General features: G+C 42.9%; 1 protein-coding gene across 2 annotated transcripts in view; it reads left to right on the top strand.

The window, feature by feature from the left end:
• The window catches only part of CTTNBP2NL (CTTNBP2 N-terminal like), a 26,036-nt gene extending 3,066 nt beyond the window's left edge, over positions 1-22,970 (top strand). Inside the window, exons 1-5 of one of the 2 annotated variants that reach the window (XM_009331938.1) lie at positions 153-224; positions 4,679-4,786; positions 15,351-15,581; positions 17,926-18,033; positions 18,846-22,970. In XM_009331938.1, coding sequence (XP_009330213.1) covers positions 4,688-4,786; positions 15,351-15,581; positions 17,926-18,033; positions 18,846-20,327 — 1,920 coding nt within the window. In that variant the 5' untranslated portion in view covers positions 153-224; positions 4,679-4,687 and the 3' untranslated portion in view covers positions 20,328-22,970. Of the gene's footprint in view, positions 1-152; positions 225-4,678; positions 4,787-15,350; positions 15,582-17,925; positions 18,034-18,845 lie in introns of those variants that run through there. The other variant, XM_009331939.1, reaches the window with a different exon arrangement.
• The last annotated feature ends 1,401 nt before the right edge of the window (positions 22,971-24,371 follow it).

The raw sequence follows: 24,371 nt of genomic DNA, 5'->3' as shown, positions 1-24,371 counted from the left end.
TGGGCTTCTGCGCCTGGGCCCCTCTCGTCCGCCGTCCCCGGGGATGTTGTGGAGCCTGGAGGGTGGGGGAACTGGGTGATTGTTTTGATTTTCTCCCAAGGAGCTGCAGCTGCCGCACGCTGGTTGTTCAAGGCCTTTAGCAACATTTTGAACATGGATGTTACATATTTGCTTCAGCCAAAGTAGTGCTTCAAGAAATAACCGGGCGAGGAGGATTTTGGGGGGTAGGTGTCCTTTCTCCTTTCAGTCCTAAGATACAGAGGTGGGGGATTTAAACACTGCTCATTTTAACCTAATTCTCTAAAGTTCTGATGCAAGGCCAGGTAGCATTGTGGGTGCACAACTACAAAGTGTATGTTAGTTTTTTTATGATATAAGCGTATCATGTAATTATTTTAACAACTCAAACATCACGCTACGCATGCAGCAGCATTTTTAGAAACTTGTCTGTCAAGAGTTTTCAAACTACTCATTTAGGTTCTCCTATGAATGCGATTACGCCCATGCAAGCTCCTGGAAAATATCAGTTCCTCTTCAGGGACAGGAGAAAAAAATGAAGCTGATTCAGGATTATAGACATAGCGGCATTGTTGCATTGGCATAGCTGTAACCGTGGCTTATGAAAGGAAATACCCTCCTTCAGAGGAAAAAAGGAACGAGAAGTTACGTTCTTCACGGTATTTTTAAAAAAGTAGAAGAGTTTTGAGCCAAGTGCTTGCAGAGTATCTTGAAGCTTCCACTTGACAGACTCCCCTGGCTGTGCCTCGGGCTGTGCGCTCCGGCTGTCCTTTGGTTAGTGCCCGCTGCGCAGTGACTCAAACCTTCGCTGAAGTCGGTGGGTGAAGTTCCTCCGCGCTAGCGATGTTGGTTTACTTGGTTCGTGCTCACGTGTATGTGAGCCCAAGCGAAATGTAACCTCTAATGGTTTCATAATCATCGCAGCGTGATTCAGTGGTGGAGGAGCTGCCACGGTCTAGAAGCTTATCTCCTTTGTTCCTGAAGTGGCACATGCCAAAGATAACTTACCCTGGTTTGTTAGCTTGCATGGTTGTACGTACGCTTGAGCTGGTCTTGGTATTTATTTTCAGTTAAATACTGGGAAATAACTTTCAAAAGAAGAGTTTTATCTCTTTCAAGGGTAGGTATGGGTCTGCTGAGGAGACTCTTTAATGGTTCATAGCATAGCTACAAAGAAGTTTACCTTTAGGCAAGCAGTAAGTCATTATCTTTGTTTATGCTCTGAACTCTTGCTTATTGTCCAAAAATGGTGGTATATCTCAGACTCAGGGAAAATATTTATATCATCAGACTAAACAATGAGGTCTTTGTGGTTTGTGATCTTGTGTGATTGGACTGGCCAGGATATTTCACTGAATGTAAAGGGGTAGCATGCCCTGGGTATTGCTAGATCTTGTTTCCAATGCTGTGAAACTCTATCCCTTGGTTAAAGGTTTTGAAATAACGGGTCAGGTTCCCCAGCTGACGACTACAGATCTGTTTGGCAGAATGGGGCTGTTTGCAAGGGAGAAAACTGGGTAATTGAATAGGGTTGGTGTGATCTTTTATTAAAAAGTGGGACGAGGGAAGGCACAGGGACGTGTAACTGGAAAGCAGTCTTGGAAAGGTCAGCTCAGGAGCCTGTGATGCTGGAGGGCCAGGAAGGGATTCGGATTTGGACAGAGGAGGAGGAGCTTAGATATGTGCTTATTAGCTCTTTGACCCAGAGATGCTTCTTGTTCTTGTAAAATAATAATGTAAAATGAATAGAGCTTTTTTCCCATTTTTCAGCTCCCTAGTATTGAGTGGCCCTAAAAGGGGGCACTTGGGATTGTTATAGGTTCAGCGCAACAGGTATCTGCCAGTTGTGCTCTAATGCAATGAAAAATTCCTTGTAAATCATTGCAGAATACAAGTGCAATTTAGCAGGGTTTTTTAAGGCAGTGACTTTATTTGTAGCATCTGCTCCCAGTCTGTCGCCTCAGCAGCGTGGGATAGCCTGTGCAAACAGGGCAGTTAAAGGTCTTCTATAGCAGCAGGTTGCACACAAGGAAGCTGAGGCTGTACCACTTGCATATCTTTAATGTTACCTGTTGTTGTATAAATGATTGCTGTGCCAACTGGCTCCTGCTCTTTACTTCTTTAAGTATTTTTACCCATATATTTTAGGACAGGGCTTGTTTATGTTATTGAGCTGATTAAAGACTATAGCCATAGAGGCATGTTAAGAATAGCGTGGCTTATTTCTATAACACTGTGAAGTACAAGTCACAACGGGAGTATTTAGAATATAGCATAGAAATGATTACTGCCCAGAGTAATTGCTTTAAAATATCAAACTGCAGTTGGTAGCTGTCCTCGCTCTGAGTGTGCTGTTTGGTAGCTAATGGAGAGATGCAGCTGCATGTTCCCATGTCTTCTCTTTTTAAGAGAAAAGCACAGACGCAGTCACGTTGAAAGTCCACGTTCAAGGTTTACTGTCCTGGGGTAACGGAGTTAGATGATACGCTTTGTTCTAAGATCTCAAAGAAAACTTTGTCTTTTAAGTTCTGGTTTATAATGCCACAGAACTAATATAACTTGATGAGAATATGGCAAAAAAAGCTGTTGCTATTTCCCATCAGTACCAATTCAGTTTTAGCACCTCGGAATTTAGTCTGAGCAAGGACTGAGATGGTTTTGAAATTAAGCTGTGCATCTCCTAAGCAGACGTTCAGATGTTCCGTATTTAAAACCTGCCCAGGGAAGTGATGCAGCTCAGGCTTAAGTACCAACATAAGCATGGTAAATGTTGAAGGCTAAAAACAGGCCCCCTCTTTTCTCACCCTGTATGGCTACTTATTTAGGTATTAAAATTAATTTGCTGCTTCTATTGCACTCTCTCCCTTTTTGTGTAAGACGAACGAGTTGTCAATCACACTCCTTCCATGCGATCTCAGCTAGCCAGGCTCCCTGTGGCGACAGAACCGTCAGCAGATGTACCCGAAGCTGGGGGAGATGGTCAGGTTCACGTCCTGGACGACTCTCTGTAAAGGTCTGTCGGCTGATCTGAAGGTGTAGCTGTTGCTGAACAGCGACCAACACTGCCCTGGCCCGCTGAAATGGGATCTGAGTCAATGTAGTCAGTTTCCTAAATAACACTTTTGTGTCAAGGCTTGATCAGGCTTTTTCTTTTTTTTTAAATTAGGACAGATGTGAACAGGCTTACCAAACACTCCGCTCCTGTGTTTTCCCCTTGAACGTACGTTAGTGGATCTGCAATAGGGAACATACATGCAGTGCTGACAGATCCGTGGTGTCCAGTTAAATTGGTTTTGGAACAGCCCCAATACCCCGGACAGTCGTGGTCACTTCCACTGAAGTTTCCTTGAGCAGCCCATGCCAATGGTACGGCTGGCCAGAAAAGTCTGTAAGAAACGTTGCTGCTTTATGGAATTTCATGTAAAATCCTGCGTGAAGCAAGAACGCGACTGCATGATGAGCAACTTGCCTGCTTAGCAGAGGGGGCACGAAGTAGGTTTCTGATTTCTCTTGCTGTATGAAGGCTACCTACTCCTCTCTGTAAGCAGAACTTTCTATTCCCAGCAACTGGAAAACTGCTTTGGCATAAACAAGACAGAACTTGCGTTTGTGCATAATTCTCCAAGGCACAGTTATGCAAATCGGTTGTAAAGCAGCAGTGACTTCAGAAAAACTACAGTTCAGTTGAATGTTTTAGTTGGATAGGTTTCTCTAGTAAAGGTTAAGTTAACCCTTTAAGACTTGCCAATGAAGTGGAGTTTGATACCTCTGAGTAGCTGCTTCGTGCTGTAGCGTTTTCTGATCAATACAAAGAGTGGCGAATGATGGATGTGACTTGGACTCAGAAAAGTATTTGATTGTTGCGCAAAGCACAAGAGTATGTCATCAACAGGTATATTTGCATTGGAAACAAGGATTTACTCTGTGAAATGATTGCCATTGTTAACAAAATAATGTAATAAAAGAGCTTATTACGTGGCAGTGTTAAGTGTATCGGCAAAGATGCTGGGGAAAAAAAAGCTTTTTGTATATGCAGTTCAGATGGTGGATCTTTGTTCTTATGTGAGCAGTAAAATTGTATTTAATAAATGATGGTGGTATTGAAACAGTTTGAAAGAATAGTAATTAAATGTGTGTTTTTTGTGGCATTGATTTTTGTAAAGTGGTTTGGGCCTGTTCCATTAGTAATGCTTAATGGCATTCCGAGGAAACCTATCGTAGCACTGAAACGTTAACTTTACCATTAAGTTTGTGTAGGTGGCTCAGTTTGGACCGCATTCATCACAGCTCTTCGGTCTCCTTTCAGGGATGCTTGCAGCTGTGTGATCCAGATGTGTAATTTACAGTAGTATGGCTTTTAAATATCTATGGTTTTCCCTCTCCTGTTAACTTTGGCTACTTCTTGGTGAATACTACACTGTCGTGTTAGCCCGTGCGTTCTGCCTTCCCCTTGGGAAAAGGTGAAAAACGCATCTTCTACAACTGGTCTTGGAAGTTAAAGAGAAAATGTTTGCCTTGTGTATTCTCCCCTTTCTCCCGTGGGGCACTTCGCAGTCCAAAAAACTGGAAGCTGAAGTTAAGTGGAAATTATATGTCATAGCTTAGAACACTGATTTTAATGTACAAAGAAATACCTGGTAAACTATGTTCCATTTTTCAGGTTTTCAGGATGAATCTGGAAAAACTCAGCAAACCAGAACTACTGACGCTGTTTAGCATTCTTGAGGGAGAATTAGAAGCAAGAGATCTTGTCATAGAAGCCTTAAAGGTATGTTGTAAGTACCACAATAAGAGACAAAAATGATAACAGTACTACTAGAGGTTCTGCAGAGTGCTTGCATCCAAGGTGAAGTTCAGAGGTAAAGATTTATTACTGGTTCAGAGTCCCATTTTAATATCAGAAGTATTAGATAATAAATGCTGTATATCGTTCTACATCTTGGAATTCATTATTGAAAGCTGGCTGCAAGAAGCATTTCAGTGTTGAAATACAGTGTTACGCATGTGATTTCGTCCTTTCTGATAAAGAACCGAGTGTTTCTGCTATCGTGAGAAATATAAAAGGTCTGTGTGACTTCCGTTGTTGGTTTTGCTCTCCTTTTTTTTTGCCCTCTCCAGAGAGGGCTGCTTAAAGCAGAAACTCTCCTCGCCAAGAGGGATCACAGATTAGTCTTTTAGTGAGAATAACGTCACACTAAGAAAAAAGCATCCGTGGCTTTGTATTGTACTAAGCCAATATAGGCTGGCACTGCTGCCGAGAGCCGCAGACCTGTGTGCTCAGCTACTTATTCTTTCCCTTTGCTGGCACAAGCATGAGTGTAACCTTCCAGTGAAGTAGATAGCAGCTAAAACTAACCCATCAAAAAAGTTAGTTTCAGCCCGTGTCAGTGCAGCTGAGGTCATGGTTGTGTGAGCACTTGTGATGGGACAAGGCAGAGGGTGGTGCTGGAGCAAGCGGAACCTCTTCTTGCAGGGATGGCTCATGCTGCGGGAAAACTGTGGCCGCAGTGGTGTTACTGTATGTGGTGTTAGCTCTGTGCTTCTGCTTCCCTTGTTCAGGTAGTACGGGCTGTGGCACTCCGTGGCCGGTTTGCTGTGTTAATGTTGAGCCTAGACAATGCTTTAAAAATGTGTAGTCCGTGTGTCATACTGCTGCTTTTTGGAGGATGCTTACTTGACACTCGGCCTCAGTAAGGTGGAAAGCAAATAGTGGTATAAATGATGGAAAGGATCAATTTTTGAAGAAATGCGTTGTGACAGGGTCGAGTATTGAAGGCTTTTTCAAGCTGAACTGTCACCCCTCATAATGTTTAAAGTTTCAGCTGTTTCAAAAGAGGAATGGCAGCTCGCAGGCCTGAGAGCTGCGGGGACTTGGTTTTCCAGCAAAAGCTTCTGTAGCTTGATTCCAAATACAAACACCTTTTGGGCAGACGGAGGGAGATCCTTCTCCAAAACAGTCGGGACAGTTATGTGTTTGTTGTTAATTGTTTTTGCATTTAGACAGTCTTTTTGTTTTGGAGGAATATTGTTACCCTCTCAAAACCATTGATCGGGTGGAAGGCTTGGCTCCTCTCTTGGAACAGACTTGCCAATCTCTCCTCTGTCCTGGGATCAGTCTTCTAATTCTGTGTGGTCAGAATGTGTTACCAAAACAAGCATCAATTTAATATCGCCCTGTGAAATGCGTGTAATGGAGCACAGAGGGACCCATGGGAAGGAATGCAGCAGCTCCGTTCCAAAGGCTTTTTAACGTACCTTCTGATAGCAGAAAGCAATTATCTTTCCTGTTGAAATTTAACCTGCAGTTCCCTCTTGCATGAGAGATTAATATAGTTAGAATACCCTTTGACATAATTTGTCAAGTGCTCATGACTGAGAAGAAATTAAATGAAATTGTAACCTATACTTGATAATTATGTAGTATAAGATACCAAGCTAATGAAAGGTTAGTGCATGTTTTCCCTCTTCCGTAAGGGATACACGGTAATGTTTCATCTTTAAGAATGGGAGGAAAGCTGAGGGTGGTAGGAAAAGGGCAGTTAAAGCTTTGAATCAGAGCTGGCTCTTGCTGCCCGCAGCCCTGCCTCCAGCTGCCCGCAGCCCTGCCTCCCGAGCGTGACCTCGCGGGAAGATGAAACCCCTCCAAAACTGGCCTGTGCCTGCAGCAGATGGTGAGATGGTGTAGGTCTGCAGCTGTGCTGTTACTCGGGTCCAAAAGCTGTGTTCAGTAATGCCGCAGCTCAAGTCTGGCTTCCTGCTGGCAGAGGGCTGCGTTGCCCTTTCGGTACGTGAAAGGAAAAAAAGTCATGTAAGGACTTAATCTGGTGGCTGGACAGAGCTTCAGAAGCAGAAAACTCCCAGCTTTGCGTTGTCCGTTTATTTGGGATATACAGTTAGAGAAATTCTGGCCTTACTGTGCTTTTCTTTTTGTTTACTGATAGTAACTGTGGTAACCGCTTTACAGTGCTTCACCGGCTGAAATAGTTTTATTGTGTGTGACTGTAATTAAAGGAAAACCCACCTTCCTAATCTCTTTACTCACGTTTTGAAACATATACAAATGCTGCCCTGAAGAAGAAGCCTTTTAAGACCGAATGAAAGATTGAAACTCTGAGAGCATTTAGGCTGACTTGCATGCGTTGGATAAATTGAGCTGCAGCTTACACTGAGAGGGGTCGAAACACGCGGGGCTGGCGGGAGCGTTGGTTGTTCCGTGCACAGAGGAATCATCTGACTGTGGGCTCGCAGCCGTCCCTGTGTTCCCCGAGCGTTTTGAGCAGTGTATTCTGCCTCTGCAATCAGATTTCTTTGGAGGCGTGATGGTTTTATGTTAAGTGCACGTGTACGTTGGAAAGAGGCGGAGTGGAACCTGAACCTTGTTAGAGGATTGCATGATCTTAAACAATGGTGGTGTTTTTCTCCAGCAGTTACGTTAGACACATAGGTGTCAGTGGTTAAAAATCAGAGCTTTATCTGCCTATTTACTTCCCACACAGTAAGAAAAATGCATTTCCCCTCAATCATGGGCTAATTTGTCTTCTAATTCAGATTTAAATGCTTCTGAATTCTCTAGATGTTTGAGGCAGATCCTTTGGTACATTATAGGAAAGAACAAGCACTTGCAGAGAAAAAGAATACCTTAATTTGTAACTTTGTAATTTGATTATAGTACAGTCTGCAATAATTGATATTCCTGCATGCTTAGAGAAGAGCATTTAGCATCTGGCATCTAGCAGAGAGAATCCGTGCGTGCAGATGACAAAGCCTAAAATAGTTTTCTTCTCCCTCATGATACCCGGCCCCTTGTTGGCTGGCACCGGCCCCGTTTCTCACTGTCAAAATTGAGCTTCTGAGCCTGGCTTTCCAGAGACTGCTTGCTTAATGTGCTCCTTTGCTTTCCTCCCTTTTCTTCACCTCCCCTCCCCAAATCTTTACCCTTTCTTCCATGCTGCTGGGTTCTGCCTGGGTATCTCTTTGCACCCTGCCTGGAGGCAGCATCCCTCCTCTGCATGCTGGGAGAAAGGGTTTAACTCCTGAGGTTTATTTGTCTGGTGCTCAGGTTCCTGTTTCAAAGAGCAGTTGTTAGGTCACCTCTAATTGATGCCTCTACCATATCATGACTTGCCCTTCCTGACTTCTCTCCTTCACTGTTTTTTTTTTTTCTGTGGTTTACTTTTTTCTTGTGTTTTGTTTTTAATTGAGCAGTGGGTGTTCGTGACAGGGACCATCATCTCTCCCTGTGCATTTGCAGTGGACCTGGTCTTGACTTTTGACGTCCTTTTCAAATTGCAACATTACTTCAATTCAAACGCGAGATACTAGTATAAAGGATTAAGTGAACAAATCTACGGTATTCAAAATATTCTTTTCCAGTGCTTCAGTTTGCTTCCTCTATTTTAAAACCTCTTTGAAAAAAAGCTTGCTTTTTTTCCTGAAAGTAGCTTCCTGTCCACTACATAAATCTCAATGTTCTTCTCAGAACAGACCTTAAGTCTCACTTCTTATTGTGCTCCTTTTCCTGTGGTTATAATTGTATTTAAATCGTCCAAAAAAACAGATGCTGTCAGAGAGTTGCATAACACTAAGGGCTAGATTCTCGGTCCTTATTGCCATGTAGAAAGGATTGCATGCGTGAACCACAGGTTAGTCTTCTAAAATAGCACACCATGGTTGGAAACAATTCAATATTTAGATAGGTCTCTATCACTATGTTAGAGCACTTTGTTCCCCGACCCCTGTTCTTTAAATTAGAATTTTCCATACATTAGAAATGAAGTTCTGTTTACTTTTAGAAAACAGGAAACAGCTTTCTGGCTTAGTCTTTCATGTTAATAAGGCCTTAGGCAGTTTACACTGGAATAGAAACTATCTATTTTGTGTTAATGACTGGGAGCTGGTATTCATTGCTTTGCTTCTGAATTCAGTGATTCACTCTATAAAGCAGTATTAATACATTGCAAAATTAAGTGTTCATTTGTCAGTGGATTTAGAAATTAAGTTTACAGTGCAGTTTCAGAAACTAAAAGTCTACCTCTTGTTTAAATAAAAGTTCAGTAATATAAAACCTTACTGCAGATGCTAGTAAATCTTTCACAGATGGGGCAAAATGGGCTTTTGCATCACTTATAAGCAGCTTAGATCTAGCAGTATTCCCATGGGCGCTGTCCTCCTGGAATGCAGGCTTTTCTTACAGCTTTTCTTGCAAGTTTGGGGAATTTTTTGTTTATTTCTTGCTTGAAGTGGCACTGTTTGCCAGTATTTTTTGAAAGATTGATTCTTTCTACCTTCTCAGTACCCAGATAAGTCCTGAATGAAGGAACAGGGGTGTGGGAATGGTTTCCATGCTGGAATGGCTCCAGCTCTGAATTTCAGCCGTCCGGGTGTCGTCAGGCTCCCTGTTTTAACGGTGACCAAAGTGCAGTTTGTGAGCACGGTACAGTCCCCGGGCCATCGTCACAAGAGTGCTGGGAGCTGTGCGTGGCCAAGCTCATCCTGGGATTTGTACTGTCTGTGCTACAGACCAACAGTTCCCAGGAAAAGGAGTTGCAGTTTTGTGCTGCTTGATGTTTCCCGAGAAAATTTCTTACATTTTTCAAAGCTGATAACAAGTCTTATGTGGGCACATCTGGGTAGCTCTCGTTTATCTGGTTTGTTCACTTGATATAATGATGGCAATTAAGACAGATACTGTGTTTGAGCAATATGATTTCTGCTGTGTGAATCTCTGCTAGGCATCGCTTCAGAGCTGGAGCTAAAGTAAGACTCAGAATCCCACTCCAGCATTTTGACATTTATTTTCGTGCAAAGCAAGTGGTCCCCAGCCCCATTTCCCTCCTCTCTGTCAGGGATTGCTGTGACCTCAGCTTGTCTTTATTCCCAGTATCTGTCTCGGGGGAGAGAAGCTAATAAGGAAGTTCAAGGCAGTAAAAAGCTATATAAAGATTATACTACTCTCTGCAGCATAAAGGAGGAACTTCTGTGCACATTATTACTGGACAACTGCATACGCAGCACCTACAGTTAATTAACATTGTGTTTGTGCTGTGCCGAGGGTTAAAACCTAAACTTTAAAATTACAGGCAAGAATAATATTCTACTTTCTGTCCAAAAAAAATACTTGAAACAAGTCTTGGAAATTCCCCGTTTGATGTTCCAGTAAAACAAGTTGTAAAGATTATTGAAGGCAGAGAGAAAATGCTGCCTCATAAACAAGCTTTCAGAAAAAGGAAATCTTTTATAAAAAAAAAAAAAATATTACACAAATAGATTATGGGAAACATTCATCCCAAAACAGTCTAGAAATCCCGAGAGGAAACAGTAGCTTTTCCCTAACAAAGTGAAGCCTTCGCTTTGCCTGCCTGCACAGGAAACATCAGTTGTGTCAGATACTGCTTCTGCTCCATAAAATCAGAATTATCTCTTTTCAGATGGACTAGCAGTGCTCAATTACCCTAACTTGAGCTAAGAGCCAGCCAGCTTAAAGCGGTACCCTCTCTGTGTGTGCTTAATTCTTCTGATCGTCAGGAGTTTTATTTTTAAGAGTAGTTGACGTGCGTAGCTGCTTCCTTTTTTTAAGAGCAGCCCAAGCTTACATGTTATCTTTTTTCCTGTTGGGGGAGGGCAATTTAATAGTCTTCAAAATCGCCAAATAGTGCATTTAGTTGCTTTTGGAGTTTCAGTGTTTTGATAGGAAATGTGTAAGTCTGCATATTTGAGATGATACAGGTGGAGATACTAAATTAGAGGATCTTCTAATTGCAGAAGATTGCATCTTCCTTCAAAGTGCAGTTGATGTTGTTGGAAGTATGTATGTCATCTCTGGTTTTCTAGATTAAATTTTCCACTCCTAAGTTAACAATGCTTTTTGTAACCTTATTTCCTTATTATTGAAGCTTGATTTCCTGTGGATTTATGTGCTTTAATAGGTTGATACTGGGATCTGAGATCTAAGTTGTTTTTTTCCACTTTGGGTTCATTAATAGACTGTTTCTATTCCATCATCAGGTTGCTTCTGTTTTGAAAGTTGAACAAAACCTGTATTCAAGACTGAATTCCAGTTCAGACAGGACAAAATCAAAACCTTTGGAGGTGTTTGTACGTGACCTCCAGCATTACTAGAAGTTGAGCTGAAGAGTTGCCTCAGTGAGGAGCATAAGCCATGGGAGAAGTCACTCGTGTGTGACAGCTCAATACCTGTATAAAATAACCTGTGTAGATTACGGCACTGAGACTTAATTTTAGAAGAGCTGTCCTGATTGTTTTAGTGACAGAGGTGGCTGCTCAGTGGGACCCGTGGCACAGAGGTGTCGGGGCAGCAGCCTGAAAATCCGTATTTGCATTTCCAAGTGCATGGTGGCCCAAATGCCAAAGCACTGGATTTGTTTTTGTAAACTAGATGTGGTCGGTGTGGGATGACCTGTTTAAGACTTTTCCTGGTCTAGACAACTTTTAATTAAATGTTTATGTTCTGCTAGCTACTAAAGAAGAATAGCTGGACTTCAGAAAGCCATTAATGTTATGATAGTCTCATCTGTTTGTCATGCTAGTTCAGGAAAATACTTAATTGCTCAAAGTAGCAAGGAAGAACTTGTTCTTTCCCAGACAGGGAATAAACCACCCCACTACATTCAACAGAGCTCAGAGCCCAGAGCTGCGAGGAGCAGAGGAAAAACGTGGCTTTTGTTACACCTTCAGTACTTGCAAGAAGCCAGAGGTTGTAGGCAGTGGGTGTGACCTTAACCCTACTTCTTTAAGCTTTTATTAGAAAGAACTTGCCCAGAAGTAAACTCTTGAAGCGTCCCCCCGTTTGCTTACACTGTTAAAGCACTGGCACCCCTCTGAAGGGTTTCCCCCGTGTTTCTGTGTGGCTGCAGAGTGACCGGCACCGGGGTGGGTTGGGTATAAGGGAAGAGCACCTTTGACATCTGTCAAAGCAGTTAGGCCAGCTGGATGAATATCCCGATTTGTATTTACAGACTTTTTAATGCTTGAGTCGCTTAGAAATTCCCTACGCACTTGTAGTGAGGTTTGGTTGAGTCATTTTTATAAATCCTTCAGAATAACTGAAGACTCTCGGCCCCCGGGGGAAAAAAAAAAAAAGCCTGTAGTTTTTCCTGTGATTCATTAAACCAGGGGCAGCTCATTATCCAGGGCCACACTCCCATTTCCAGGGCTGATCTTTTCCTTCCTCTTCTTTTTTTTTTAATGTAAAATTAGAACAATATCTTAAGCTCTGATCAAAGGTGTCCACTGTTCCTGGTGGATATCACTGATAAAGAGGGAGGGGTATTTGTGAGTGTGAGCTGTTCCTCTGTATTTGTTTACTGCAAGGGTTAAAATACAACCCCAAACCAGTATCAGAGGACAAATGTCCCTAATTGGGTTTGGTCATTGAGGAGATATGGAGAGAGAAGTATTTTGTTTTGGCTTTGTTATGCCTCTTGTCAAGGTAATGCATACACTTCTCCCTTTGAGAGCAGAGATTGACTTTTTTTAATTTTTTTTTGTGCTAATCACATGGTCGCATCTTAGAATGTAGGCAGGACCAGAAAATCTCATCAGCTATTTGAGTTAAAGCAAGGCTTTATTGTTTATCTATCAGTGCTCTGACCTATAAAGCTCAGTTACAGCAGTTTGTGTTTCTGTTTCAGTATATCTATCTGTACCAACTGGTGAGCGGGGTGGCATCTGGAGCATCACTACTGCTCTTCTGTGCTCAAGGGAAGTGTTTGCGTTTTCGATACAGTTTACTGGGACGTCAGAAAACAACCATTCCAATAAATACTGGCTTCCAAGTTGTCTTTTCATTTCAGTCAGACTCAGTCTTTCCTATCTAAAAGATGTCCTTAAGCAGTCCCATAAGAAATGGGTAACAGTTAGCCATTGATAGTTTGCCATTCTTGTAAGCTGAAAGGGTTTCTGAAGAAGCGCGCAGTGAGGCTGACGCAGTGTCGCTCTGTATTCAAAGCAGATAGCTTGTTTTCCACCCTGCCACAGCCAAATGCCATTTCACAGCATCAGCAGAGTTGGGGCTTTGTGGAGCTTCTGCTAAGAGCCCTTCACCAACTCTGAAAAGCTGCTGTGTTTAATTTGGAATGGCTTACTTTCTGTTTATGCTCGTAAGGATGCCCAGATGTGAGCAATGCATGCCTAGAAAGCCGAAGCACGCCTGGTAACATGCAGGCAGCATTTGTTTGGAGCAGTCTCCCGAGGCAGAAACATGTCATGTGTGTGCTCTGTCCAGAAAAGTGCAGCTAGTGTCGTAACTTTCCTCTGCAGGTCACACAGTGCTTTGCTAGTTAAACATGCTAAAGTGTGCTTTAAATCAAACTACTTAAAGGTGATAGCACGCTTTGGTTAAAGGTACTGGGGCTCTTGCCTTTCAGAGAGAGGTGGTGTAGGTAACCGCGTTGTGCAGAGGAAAGCCCACATCTTTCTCTATGGCCTCACTAAGAACGTGCCTATGCAGAACAGTACGTAATCATTTATGTGCTCTAGAAAACTAAAGGTATGAATTATCTCGTAAGGGCTGGTTACCATGACTATAATGAATCAGGAAGAATCAAATTTAAACCTCAGATTTGGAAGGTATTCTTTCTTGGCAGGGTGTGTCAGCTCTGCCACGCATGGGATTGTGCTGTCAGTGTACACGCGGGAATGAAACACCGTCACAGGCTTTTCACAAATGCATAGCATTTAGCCCGTAACCGTTTCAGTCGAAATCAATGATTAAATTTCTTGGAGCCGAGGTAGGTCAGCTCTGAGGGCTCTTTTGAATTTAGGTCTGTTTTCCCTCTTATGTCTTTTGTTGCATGGATATCTGTTTTCGTATGGTTTCTCACCATGGTGGTAAACATGTAGGTAATATTTTAATATCTGTGTGTTTATGAAATCTTGGGTTTTTTTTTTAGAACTTCACGGTAGTCATTTGGTAGGATAAGGCTATTGGTATCCTAACAAACATTTCCAGCTGGAATGGCTGATTCTAAACATTGTAAATGTAAAGCCTAGTACGTGTGAGCTTCCTTGATTCTTACATGTCACCAAAAGAAAACTAATCATTCCTCTCTTGCTTCTTGAGAAACTAAACTTTGTTTAGTCTGGATGAGCATATTAAGGATTTCATTAACAATTTACAGATTTTATAGGCTACTGCAAGAAAAAAACTCTCTAATTGCTCAACATGAAATTCTTTGACGGTGACATAATCAAGACAACCACACAACTGCTCTTCCACTGAAACAGCAGTAAATTATTAAATCTTTTGTTGCGCAAGAATTGATACTTACCTTCTTTCCTTTTGCACAGTTGTGGAATGTAAGTCATGGACATAGATAGCAGGTAGCTGTGGTATGAGGATGTTAGTAGACTGAATATATTGTGGAGATACTGTGTTTTTAAGCAAGACTTCCCTTTGTTTCTAGTTTGTTTGGGGCCACTTGGTTAAAAGACATTGTTCAACTGGAGGGACAGTGGGAAATTAGTTGAGCACATGCTTCATGTAACCCCCCCACACACACTTTTCAGACTGCCTGTGAATAGTAGGTAGTTGCTTGTGTTCCAGCTGTGGAAATGCAAGTGTTTTTTGCAAATTTTTTTGAGACTGAAGTATCTTACCTGGAGAGCAGGTGGCTTCTGGGAGCAGTTGTGAAGCAGGGGGAGATCCAGCTGCGTGGTGCTGGTTCAGCCTGCAGGAGCTGGGCTCACTTGCATATATTTGATCCTTCTAGATTTTATTGTCTTCTAGTGGGGGACCATCAACTTTTGCCCATTTTAAATGTATTAATGAGGGTTTTTATTAGCTGGGAGCCTAGCTGAAACCTTAATTGTTAACAGTTTAAAAATCCCATCTGATGATAGAAGGGTTATTGTCCTCACCATACTCTTAATTTTCCATAGTCTTAACTTAGTTGATCAGAGTTTGCATTGGAGGAATAGTATGTGCACCTAGCATGTTAAAAACATGGTGTTTGTCCCCTTGCTATTGGTCTGATCAGAAATGGCAAGCTCCCGGCGGGCTTTGGAGGTCACACAGGTGGCATGGACTGCACTGCTGTTCAGTATGTAGATCACTTGACCAGTTTGTCTTATGAATTACTGTCTCATTCTTGCCTGTTAATCAAGGACCTTTAACATGACACACTTGTGTGTTTTCCTGTCTGAATATTCTTAATCTTATAGCAGATAACAGGATATGAATCAGACTGTTTTAAGATCTCTTTATCTCTAAGTCGAAAACTGGGGAAGAGGAATATTAACTACAAATTACTTTCTTCTTTAACTAGCTTTCTATTTTAAGTATATTGAAATGCAAATCTGTTTTTGTATTGCAGGCCCAGCATAGAGACACGTTCATTGAAGAACGCTATGGGAAGTACAACATCAGTGATCCATTAATGGCTTTGCAGAGAGATTTTGAGACCCTGAAAGAGGGAAATCATGGTGAAAAGCAACCAGTATGCTCCAATCCGTTATCTATTTTGAAAGTGGTGATGAAACATTGCAAGAATATGCAGGAAAGAATGTTATCTCAACTAGCTGCTGCGGAAAGCAGGCACAGAAAGGTAAGTTTTGCTTCAAATAGGCTGTGTAGAAGTTAATAGTTGTATTTTTATAATACATTAACTTCAGCAAAAACACTTAAATGCTTTGAGTTCTGGTAACTGAAAGGGCTTTGCACCTTTGTTTAAACTTCTCACTCAATACGATGCAGCTGGTAAGCTTGTTAATTGTAATTCCAAAATTTGAAATATATGCAAGATGTTCTTGTTAGGACACACAAAAAAGGAACTAGCTTATTCACAGCTGGGGGGTACAGTGCTTACCAAGATGTAAGAAAGAATTTCTGAAGACTGAATTCTCAGCAGACATATCACTGAGAACAGTGATATGTGACTTGTTCTCAGTGACTGTTGAAGAGCTGGTACCAGGTACTTATGGGAGTGCACCTCCTTGTGCTTTCCTAAGGAAGTATGGCATGACCAAAACTTTTTCATGCTGTTTGGCCTCTTTAATAAAGCACCTATTATTCTTCATATGTAGCTTTAACATACATTGACACGAATTAAGTGCTTGGTCCACGTGTCAAACTGTACTTTCACAGAGGTTTGCTCCTCCAGCATACTGTAGTTTACTAGAGGAGCATAAAGCTGCACACAAGTCCGAAAGCAAGAGTCCACTGAACTCTGCTTCTTGGAGTCTTGCTACAACATAGTCTCTTCATGTAACTAGTTAGCTTTTAAAAAAAAAACACGTTTACATGTTTTTGTCCTGCAGTAAACTTAAACAAGTCAAAATGATTAAAGTATTTGTCCCTGCTATGTAGTCAGGGCAGAGAATAATTACCTAAGAGTACATCGCTGGAATCTGCGACTGGGAGGAGCTCTCTGGAGCACCCCTGCAGTCACCTGCATTGCAGCGCTATATCTTAACCTCTTCACATACGTCTTTTCCATCTTAAAAAATAGCTGGTATTTTTGCTTTTACTTGTGTCAGTGGCAGACTGTGAGCTGGTGCCATTACACTGGTGTCTAGAAGCTATCAATGTCAGATCTAGGTGTATGTTTGACTAGTGCCTGTGCCAATACCATCCTGTATTTTTTTTTCAGGTATGTCACTCTTGCTTTGATTAAAACTTACTAAATCATGTACAAAGATCTCAAGCGCAAGTAGTTGTGTTCTGTTTCTAACCAAAAGGTTCAAAGTTGAACCCTCTGTTTCATTGCTCATCAGCATGTGGGTTTATTTTCCCATAATCTGTTTTGATGGGGATAAGATAGAGCAAGTTCCTTTCAGTCTGTGAATAAACTGAAGCATTTCTGTTGCAGAAACCTTACTATGACATAAGCAACCAGCCAGCTTGATGTTTACATCACAGACACTGTGCTTAGGGTGGGCAGCTGGAGGTACCTTAAGCTTTCGGTTTGTCCTCTAAGTCACTGGAAGTAACAGCAAGGCTGTGTTTCACTTTTCAGCCAAATATCTAGCCAAATCGTGCTATTACAATCAGATACTTTTACCCTTCTCATTCTATCCTTCCCGTCTCCTTCTGTAAAAAGGTTCCTTGTGTACTTAAAGGTATTTAAGCATTGTTTGGAAGCTTAAATTTCAGGAAGACTGAGGAGCTGCTGAATTCAGGGTGAGCATGTGTCTAGAGTTTTGGTGGTGAGGTATGGCAGAGTCTCTTGGAAAGTTTGTATTCTGGCTTTTTTGTTGAGTTAACAGAATTTCAATTATTCATGTAATTCAGCGTTAAAGCTGAAGGAGCTCCTTAACTGGGTCCTTATGGCAAGCAGTTTCATTTCAAGAGCTCATCATGTTCTTAAGTGGAAGAACAAATTAATGTTCTTTAAAATAAACTTTGCACTGCAGTCCTCAAATCCCCTGTAAGAAACTGGGGGAGAAGCCTGTATGCGAATTACTGCTGAAACCGTAGCAAGGATCTTCTTGTTGTAATTGTTAGTGCCCTGCGTCTCCTGGATGCGCGTTCTTCGGGGCAGTGCCTCTGCTGCTGCTGGGGTTTATGTTAATGGTCCTGCCAGGAAATTCTGGTAAGGGCACCGTACAACCGAGGACGGATAACGTGAACTTCTCAAGGCTATTCTGCAGTCTGGAGGAAAAGCATGCAATTTAGCTACTTAATAACAAAACGAAGATACATACAGCGTGAGGTTTTCCTAACTTCTTTCGCAAACTGACTTAACTATACCAAATAATAACGTAGTACTGTAACTTGTCCAAAAGCTGCTTTTATGTGATTTTGAGCTGGATTCGGATGTCTGAGGCTGCGGTGGTTTCTCTCCCATGTCATTTGGCTTCGAACCGTGCGCGAAAGTGCCGATCTCTCCCGGTGTTACGCCAGCTTGTAAGTGTGCCTGGGCATCGAAGTGACCGATGTTTGTTTGGCAGGTGATACTGGACCTGGAGGAAGAGAGACAGCGGCACGCCCAGGACACGGCGGAGGGGGATGATGTCACCTACATGCTGGAGAAGGAGCGGGAGCGGCTCACCCAGCAGGTATGCTTTGGTAGCCGGCAATTACCCAACCCACGGAAACCTCGGGCTCCTGGGTGGTGAACGCGGTAGTGATGTCTAATTGCACCTTCGTGTTGAAAGAGTAGAAGGGACCTCCCTCCTCTGTAAGGCACTCCTAGCTTTTATCATTTTGATACAAAAAACAACCTTAATTTTTCGGGGTGTTTTGGTAGCTGAGCAGTGCTAAAAGTTATTAATAGGCAATCAAACGCTTTCAAATCTTACTTCAGCCTGAAATCTGAGAAGTTCTCAAGAACAGGGCTGCACTTAGAAATGATAGGGCGCTCTAGTACTCAAAATTCAGAATAAGTCATGAAAGATCTCCTGGGGGGGTTTATTCAGAGATTATAATAAATATTTAAGCTACTGTTTTCTGTTGCTCAAGCGCTGTGGACTTTTAAACATACATAACACATCAGTATCTTGAAGTCTTAAATGCCTTTAAAAGGCAAATGGACAAAGTAGTAAATGAGGTGGAAGGTAGCTTTGCTCCAGATTGCCTGTTCAATCAGTGCATGGCAGACTGGGTGTATATCTCACTAAAGGTCAATTGAATTTCATACATGATAAAACTACTAGTAAGTAATAATTCTTAATACATGCAACCTGAGTCATACAAGACTGCCTGGCAGATACCTGGGGCAAGAACCTCTTTCTTAGCCACTGCCATCTTTTACCGTGTAATTTCTCCAAGATACATAGTAACCTCATTCCCTTTTGGGGCATTATACTTCATTTACTTTTGGGAGGTTTTGTGGTTCTCTGACGGTCCTTTTTTTGTTCTTGTCTTCCAGTTGGAGTTTGAAAAATCCCAAGTGAAAAAGTTTGAAAAAGAACAGAAGAAGCTGTCAAGCCAGTTGGAGGAGGAAAGGGCACGCCACAAGCAACTGTCTTCCATGCTTGTAGTGGAGTGCAAGAAAGCCACTGCCAAAGCAGCTGAAGAGGGGCAGAAGACAGCAGAATTGAGCTTGAAATTGGAAAAAGAGAAGAGTAAGGTGAGTAAACTGGAAGAGGAGCTGGCGTCCAAGAAGAAGCGGGGTTTACAGATGGAAGCACAAGTAGAAAAGCAGCTCTCAGAGTTTGACATTGAAAGAGAACAGCTGAAAGCCAAGCTGAACAGAGAAGAAAACCGTACAAAAGCACTCAAAGAAGAGGTGGAATGTCTGAAGAAAGCCCTGAAAGAGCTGGAGGCTTCTTGCCAGGAGCACAGTCCTACCGAGCCTTTGCAGCCAAGCCCCTCGGTGGTGTCCAGAGGTGTTGCAACTGACAGTCCCACAGTGAAGTCTATGTCTTGTCAGACAGAGTGTCTGCAGGCAGACCGAGCAAATCCTGCCAGCACAAGCAAAGCTGTACACACCGCGTTTCCCAGCCCTACTACACCTACTCATTCCTATGCAAAATCCAATGGTCATTGTGATACAGAGATGCAGACAGGTAGTGAGCTACTGCAGACAAATGCAGCAGAGAACCAAGTTCAAAAGGAGAAACCTGCTGGTACAGCCTCAGAAAGCGCAGTTGAGAATGGAAGTTCTCCTGTAAGAACAGAGTCACCGGTGCATCTGATGTCCCAGCTCCCTTCTAGTGGGGTCTCCCTGTCTCCCAGCAGCACAGCTGCCTCCTCTCTAACACCTTCTCCCTGCTCCTCACCAGTTCTGACTAAACGCTTAGTGGGAGCTTCAGCAAGCAGCCCTGGTTACCAGTCATCCTACCAGGTGGGGATCAATCAACGTTTCCATGCAGCTCGGCACAAGTTTCAGTCTCAGGCTGAACAGGACCATCAGTCAAGTGGTCTGCAGAGCCCACCGTCACGGGATTTGTCTCCTACTCTAGCAGATAACTCTGCCGCCAAGCAGTTGGCCCGCAATACAGTCACTCAGGTCCTTTCCAGATTTACCAGCCAGCAGGGACCTATTAAACCTGTCTCCCCTAACAGCTCACCTTTTGGCACAGACTATCGAAATCTGGCAAATGCTGTGAGCCCCAAAAGCGAATCCGGTCACTCCCCAGGCCCTGGCAAGGTTTCCAGTCCGCTAAGCCCGTTGTCTCCTGGAATTAAGTCACCAACCATTCCTAGAGCAGAAAGAGGGAACCCTCCACCCATTCCTCCAAAGAAACCCGGCCTCGCTCAGTCACCTGCTGCTCCTGCTCCACTAACTAAAACCTCTTCCCAGACATCCTCTCTGGGTGCCCCCATGGACGTGGCAAGTAGCTGCTCTAACAATACGGTAGTGTCAAATGGCAAAGACATTGAGATACTCCTGCCAACTAGCAGCTAGTCTCCAGAAAATGTGAATGTGACATTCCATGGCTTAGCATCCTAGAGCTAAGACACTGTTTTTTCCACTCCATGTTATTTATTTCCATAGTAGCAGATTCTGTCTGTATAAAGCATTTAGTATATTTTTTTTCTTTTTTAATAGGTAGGAAAATATTTTTGTTTATGAAGAAACCTTAACTACAGCTATACAGTAGCCTCAAAATGTCTCACGGCAACAGTCAAGTCATTAGAGATAACAAGAACCATAATCATGTGGTGGGACCTAACTATCAAACTCTAATGGGACTGAAATGCTACTTTTAAATTATGCAGAAATAACTTTTGCAGACTTTTTACTCCACATGAACATTTTATAAAAAGTGCCTGAACTAAGCCTGCAATATGAATGTGATTCTCTGAAAAAGGTGAGGAGGGGGACCATCTAGCTGCAGAAACAAATTCTTCTACGAGTGCTGAATGTTGAAACCAACACTGTTTTTCTTTTTAATTCTTTCCATTTGCTAAAATAAGTTAGCAAATTTGCTACAAATTCTGCAAGGTGACCACCAGATTGATGCAGCCAGCCACACTTTGTCCTTTAGGACATAGCTCCTAGCTACCTGAGGAAGCACACATAAGCTTCTTGGGGTAAAATTTAGCCATAATACAATCCAGATTACTTTTCTCTCAGTATTCATTGTCCTTGTAGTTCTTTTTGCTCTCCTGTAACACATTCTGCAGAGATGCCTGTGTGCTTTAAATGGCTAAACTCTGGTTTCTGGTGTGTCACCTTGAATTTTCAAGCTCTTCAAGCATTCTACTGTTGTGTGTAGAACTTCTGAGAAAAGGATCTTGCTATTACTTGACAAAGATCTCGCTATTACTTGAAAAAAATCACTAGTCCATATGATACAGGTTTTTTGCAACAGTAACGTGGGATCTTCTACTATAAACAAAAGCAATAATTTTGTTCCTCATCTCTATCAGTTGTGTCCGGCTGACCTGGATTTTACCCACTAGTTAGCTATGGGATCTTGCTGGCTTTCCTTGGCTGCAAATACGGAACCAAATCATTACTGTCGTGTAATTGAATATGTATATATGTGTAAGTAGTTTCACACACATACATACTAAATACACAGTGTATTAGGAAAATCTTTATCTATTCTTGATGTTCTGCCTAATATGAATGTGGCAATTCATTGAGATTAAAAAAAATGACTTAGTGAGGAACTGCCTGTTTGAGGCAAATCATGTGTGTGAAAAATTATTTGGGCCCGAGGGGGGAGAAGCAACTGATTCCTGTGCAGAAACGTTTGCTGCAAGAAGTGTAGTCCTCGCTGCAGACGTGCCGTGTGTGCTGCCCATCGTTCAGCGGCGCAGCGTGGTTGGTTTTCTGAGTCACTGTGGTGAGAAATACAAGACAAACGCACCACAGGTCAGTGGCAGAGGCTGAGAGCACCCTAACCCTGAGTTAATTATCTCGGGTGTTGTATGTGAACTGATCCTAAATTTAGAAACTGGACTTGCTGCTCAGTGTCGGTCAATGTTCAGCGTTTCCCTCTGCAGCAGTGTCACCTTTACGCAGAGCACAGCTACCCACTGCCAGAGACACTTTCTCCTCTGTCATCTTTCAATATTTAATTAGACAAAATCCATCCACCTTTATTGTAGGAAAGCTCCCTGCGGCAGCTGGGAGGATGCACTACTGTACCTGACCTGATAGGTTCCGTCTAGCTTTGAGTCTCGTTTTGTAGGACATCAGAGCTCTTGTGCTGCTTTGAAGTGGCTGTTGTCTGAAGTGACCCTGCTGTTCTCTCCCGCACAGCCATGGCAGGTATTTAGACTAGAACAAGAGGTTTTTACAGACCTTTTAGTAGCCTTTTAAATCGTGGTATTATGTGCTGTTGTTCCCAATCCAGTGGAACGGGCTGTGTACTAACTGCAGGGAGACAGAGGCAGCCTAGAGATAAATGGGCAGTGACTCTTTTGGAAGCACATTTATTACTTTTTTAACTTTTAAGTATCCACAGCAGATTTTTCCTCTTGATGAGAGTAATTGTAAAAACTGATGGGCAGACGGATTTTTGGCCCATGTATCACTTCCGATTTAAAAGTGAGGCTTTTGTATACACTGCTTTACGTGTTTCTTTGCTTTTACGTTAATCTAAATGGTATTATCCCCTTTCTTTATCAATAGCTCTATAGAGAGAGATATACTATGATGAAGTCTATTAGGAAATGCACTGAGTACTGTTTCTTCTAAAATATAATATGGGAAGGGGGTATGCAAAAGAATGTATTTTTGCTAGTAGCCTATCTTCTGAGAGAAACTAAGCACAAGATATTAAAATGGATCCAACTAATTCAGTAAGACATTTAGAGTTAGTATTTAACTGTTGATGTAGATTCTGTGTGGAAGCAACTAAATATTTCTTCTATAACTCACATCTGTTATAAGCAGACATTGTTGCAGAGTTTGTCACTGGCTAATGGAGTATAATGAAGTGCAAAATGTATACACTAGTATTAATTCATTAACACTTGTAAATTTGTAAAGCCAAATGTACCAAGCTGAAGTCTTTAATCATTTTTATAGCTGATGGCATTAAACATGTTAAACATTCATATTATCAATAAAGGATTTTATTTTTAAGATGTGCAAATTGCTTAAGAAATTGGAGTCAGGACTGTGTGTGGACTGAGGCTGCCTAGCAGGAAACAGTCCAGGTAGCGATAGCTGGGCGTCTGTATTCATGTGGAAAATTAAGCTTTAACGTATGCTCTGAAATGTCAGAAGAAAGCAAATTTCTTCGGAGTACAATAGATAATGAGCAGTTGTCGCTGGCTGCAGTCTGGGCTGTGTTGCTCGTCCATCCCCCCCCTCTGAAACTGGTGGTGCCGTCGCTGGGGAGGTTCTCTGCGGCAGCAGTGTGCTTCAGGTGACACGGCGCAGCCAGCTCTGGACAACCGTGGCTTTTAGGCATTTTTAGGTAAAAACAATTTTCCTAGATTACCTCTTTGCCGCAGTGTCATGGTATTAAACTGATAGTACTTTGGGGGTATTATACTAACAACCACTTTGGGGTTTTGGGGGGAAGAAGGTGTGCCAGCGCGCTGCTGACTTTTTTTTTTCAAGCAGGATAGAGAATTTCTCATAGGACTGCCCTCAGCAGCATCGGCACCGCTCTGCCACGGGGGAGCACAGCTCAGTTATGTCACGGGATACAGCTGAGAGTGTCCCAGCCCAGTAAAGCGGCTACAGAAAAGTCCCCCTTGCCCGGGATGCAGCGTGTCCGCGCAAGGAACCGGCACGTTCCTTCCCTGCGGAGCTGGGGGCTGCTCTAGGTGCCTCCCAGCCCAACTGTAGGGAAGAGTCCACAGCTGCTTTGTCTCCCTGATACCTGCCTCAATAGTGACCTGATTTTTTTATCTTTACATCGGTTCAGTTGAACAGGTTTTGCAACAACCTGGGAAGAAGCTCTTTGTTCATCTCTTCAGGCTTGATGACCTTTCGGAGGAGTGCTGTGCCAGTGATGGTACCTGCTTCCTTCCTGTAACCATCTTCTCCCCCGACGCCGAAGCCGAGGAGCCCAGGCAAGAATCGGAACGGGTGCGTGTCCCAGCTACAGCCCTGCTTGCTTTTTATAGCACGGAGGTGGAAGGTCCTTGCCCAAGTCTGGAATGCCTACAAACCCTTCTGCAAACACCACTGTACCGTGTTCCTCCTGCCCTCTGATATGCCATGCTGTGTACAATGAATAAGGGCGTTAATCCCAACGCCAGCTATGGGTGAGGCTTGAGCCCATTTATAGTGCGAGGAGCCGAACCCGGCCCCGCGTCCCTGCTCCCAGCCCTTTTCTGCGCGGGGGAGAGTGAGTCAGTTCCTCAAACACAAGGCTTCTATTCAGTCCCCCCAAAACTCATCCACGTGAGCTCTGCCTGGCTGTGCCCCGGCTGACGGGGATGCGTGGCTGTGCGTGCAGTGCTGTGCGTGCGTGCACGGAGCCGGGGGTGAGAAGAGGGGCCGTAGGGGGGTTTGCCATCTCCCCCTCGTGCAGGC

This window comes from Pygoscelis adeliae, unplaced genomic scaffold (genome assembly GCF_000699105.1).
Source record: "Pygoscelis adeliae isolate BGI_AS28 unplaced genomic scaffold, ASM69910v1 Scaffold189, whole genome shotgun sequence".
Lineage (NCBI taxonomy): Eukaryota > Metazoa > Chordata > Aves > Sphenisciformes > Spheniscidae > Pygoscelis > Pygoscelis adeliae.
This window is presented reverse-complemented; position numbering and strand designations above follow the sequence as displayed.